Below are 3,104 nucleotides of genomic sequence, written 5' to 3' on the forward strand. Positions count from 1 at the left end.
ATATATATATATATATATATATATATATATATATATATATATATATATATATATATATATATATATATATATACACACACCGATACACATATTGGTGTTTGATTAGACATGATGTTTAAGAAAGAAAGTTCTTTGAAATTTTGGCAACATACTAGGAATATAATATTTTTGTGGTTATAAAAATATATCACCACGTGCAAAATAGGAAGTTCAAAATTATACTATTTCCAAATATGGAAAGTTGACTTATCTTTTAAACATACTAAAAATAATAATAATAATAGTGTCACATAAAATAAAACTGAAAAATTATAATAAATGTCATCCTTCCATCAGTAAGTGAGCTACATGGTCGTTTAACCCCAACTAGCAGTAAACCATAGTCTAATCACAAAAAAAAGTAGAAACACACAAACAAATAGTAAAAACTAAAATAAGTGAGTTTAAGTTATATACACATCGTTGCTATAAAGAAAATTTTAAACTATCATGTCATCCAAATGATATTTATAGGTAAGAAGACTTCACAAAAAATAAAATTTGTAATATTAAAAATAAAGCAATGTTACCTGCTATATCAGATTAGGTGACATAATAATGTAAATATTTCTTTACGCAGTATATATTATGCAAATATAGGGGCGATCTTGTGCACAAGCATCCTGTGTTCACGCAGGATCCGGAGAAGGGCCGTACCCTAAGGGAGTTTGATGTAGACAGACTACACTAATACAAGCATTAGTGGCTGTTTCCCCGACTCAACTATTATGCAAATGAGTAAATATAATACTAACCTCCTGGTATTCAATTGAGCTATTTGCATGAGGTAGAGAACTTTTACGATCAAGACGATATTCATGCATTTTCCATTGAGATTTTACTCCATTTTGTTCATAAAAATCAAGTGTCATTTTGTAGCCAACAATTTGGCCATTGTATTTAACCTCTGAATCAACACCTGTAGCTTTCCAATAGCCTTTTTTGCCTATCACTTGTCTATTTGGTTTTCTTCCATTTTTGTACCTTCTTTTCCTTCCAGTGAAGAAATACCAGCTCTTTTCTCTTTGTGGCCCATCTGTACGAAAGATATGCAAATTAAAAAATTGTTTAAAAATGGCTACTTTTGCAATAACAACAATAACATACCCAATATAATCTGACAAATGGTATCTGTAGAGAGGTCATTTCCGATAGGATTAAGTTATATGCACCAACCATTGGTAAAACGAAAAATTCCGCTAAGAATGTTTGAAATTTGATATATGTGTGGGCAGCCCGGTGTACTAAGCTCTCGCTATGCGCGAGGTCTGGGGAAGGGCCGGACCACAAGGGTCTATTGTACGCAGCCTTACCCTCTATTTCAATAAGCCAGTTTCCACGTCACGAACCCGTTGCCTCGTGGTCACATGACATCAACTTTATCAGTTACGCCAAGACTCCACCTCTCAAATTTGATATATATTGTACGATTTTTGAGTAGAAGTGTTAACCAAACTGACCACCATTGAGGGTATGTGGCGGGGTGTATATATGTGGCTCCGCCACGGCTAACAATAAATATATCATGACTATAAGAAAAAAATAATATTTGCGGCATATTATTTTTCGAAATACGCAACATTAATGAATTCTGTCATAAAATCGTCACAAATATTTTATTAAGTCTAATTCAGTAAACATTTTACTAGATTTTACAAGTCCACCTATTTCCCACTAAAATACTTATCCACTATATGTGGAAATTGGACTTGAGCTTATCTATCTCTCTTAATTTTATTTTGAGTATTTCTAGCAACATAACTTTCTTTCCTAATTGGTAATTAACAACCTTTTGAAACCGTGCAACTGTTTAAATTAGTTACTCCTTTCTTTATCATTAAACCCACTAAATTAATCCTAGACAACCAATAATTAATAAAGTGTTTTTACACGTTTTTATAATAATCTTGTTTATTATAAAAAATTATCGCACCAGATAATATAATTAGGGTTTCGATAGTAATGTTTTTCCACATCGTTTTTTATAGTTCTAAAGAAAAAACATCAATGTTTCAACATTCGAAGGTTGACCTAATGGTCAATAAAGGTAGAAAGAACCATGAGTTCTCAGATTTAAATTCCAACAGGAGCAAAAAATATCATGTGATTTTTTTTTATCTATTCAAGTTTTGATGGACAAAACACGTTATCTAGTATCTTTGCTGGTAGGAGATATAGGTACCCAGTAGAATAGTCGAGGCTTAGTCCTGACACCATAAAAAAGGTAAAATAATCGAGGTGTGCACAAGCTGTAGAAGATAGTAGGAACCAAGTGAAATAGTCGAGGCTTAATTAACCTAGACACCATGGTTAGAAAAAAAAATGAAATAATCGAGATGCGCACAAGCTGACTCATCTAAACACAACAGAAAGAAAACCAACAAAAGGACAACCAATAGAAGTAAAAATTTCAGACAAAAGACTTACTGCAAAGTTCTTGAGGATGATGTTGATTGATATATATTTCACGAATTCTATTTCTTGGCAAAGTTTCACCATTATTTTTTTTTTTTTGATAATTATGTTTTTCATTAATCACCAAAGAAGCATTTACAAGCAGTTGAGTCTTCCTCGACTCACTTAGTCTTTATATAAAATCTAATACTATCCTATTTTAGAAGCAGTACACAGATCGTTACAAATAAGCTGGTCAATATTTAAACTGCTGCATCTTCTTCCTCATTTCACCTTGGGCTCTGACGTTGCAAACACATGCTATCTCTCGTGCAATCTGCTCTGTTGTTCTCCGTGTATTTTCAAATATTCTGCTGTTCCTCTCTCTCCATATCCCATGAATGTGTTCTGCGTAGATCATTTTCAGAATTTTTGCTGTACATGATCTTCCTTTTGCTTGTGTCACTATCCATTGATTTTCTTCTTCAAGTAAAACTCAACAAGCTCACAATCTGTTGGTAAAAACCTATAACCTATTGGAATTGATTCGAAAAATTGTTCGTCTGATAATATTTGATTATAATTTTCCCTATTAATCTCCATATCTGCAAATAATTATGCTCTTAAAACAATGAGAATTATATTAAGGAAGAAGGAAAAAGACTAAGGAC

General features: G+C 32.2%; 1 protein-coding gene across 1 annotated transcript in view; it reads right to left on the reverse strand.

Moving 5' to 3' along the window:
• Positions 1-2,854, reverse strand: part of LOC109239851 (NAC domain-containing protein 19-like) — a 3,396-nt gene extending 542 nt beyond the window's left edge. Inside the window, exons 1-2 of the mRNA XM_019406444.1 lie at positions 2,728-2,854; positions 795-1,075 (exon numbers count right to left, since the gene is read on the reverse strand). Of these exons, the coding sequence (XP_019261989.1) occupies positions 795-1,075; positions 2,728-2,854 (408 nt within the window). The remainder of the gene's footprint in view (positions 1-794; positions 1,076-2,727) is intronic.
• Between the last annotated feature and the right edge of the window lie 250 nt (positions 2,855-3,104).

This window comes from Nicotiana attenuata, unplaced genomic scaffold (assembly GCF_001879085.1).
Source record: "Nicotiana attenuata strain UT unplaced genomic scaffold, NIATTr2, whole genome shotgun sequence".
Classification (NCBI taxonomy): domain Eukaryota; kingdom Viridiplantae; phylum Streptophyta; class Magnoliopsida; order Solanales; family Solanaceae; genus Nicotiana; species Nicotiana attenuata.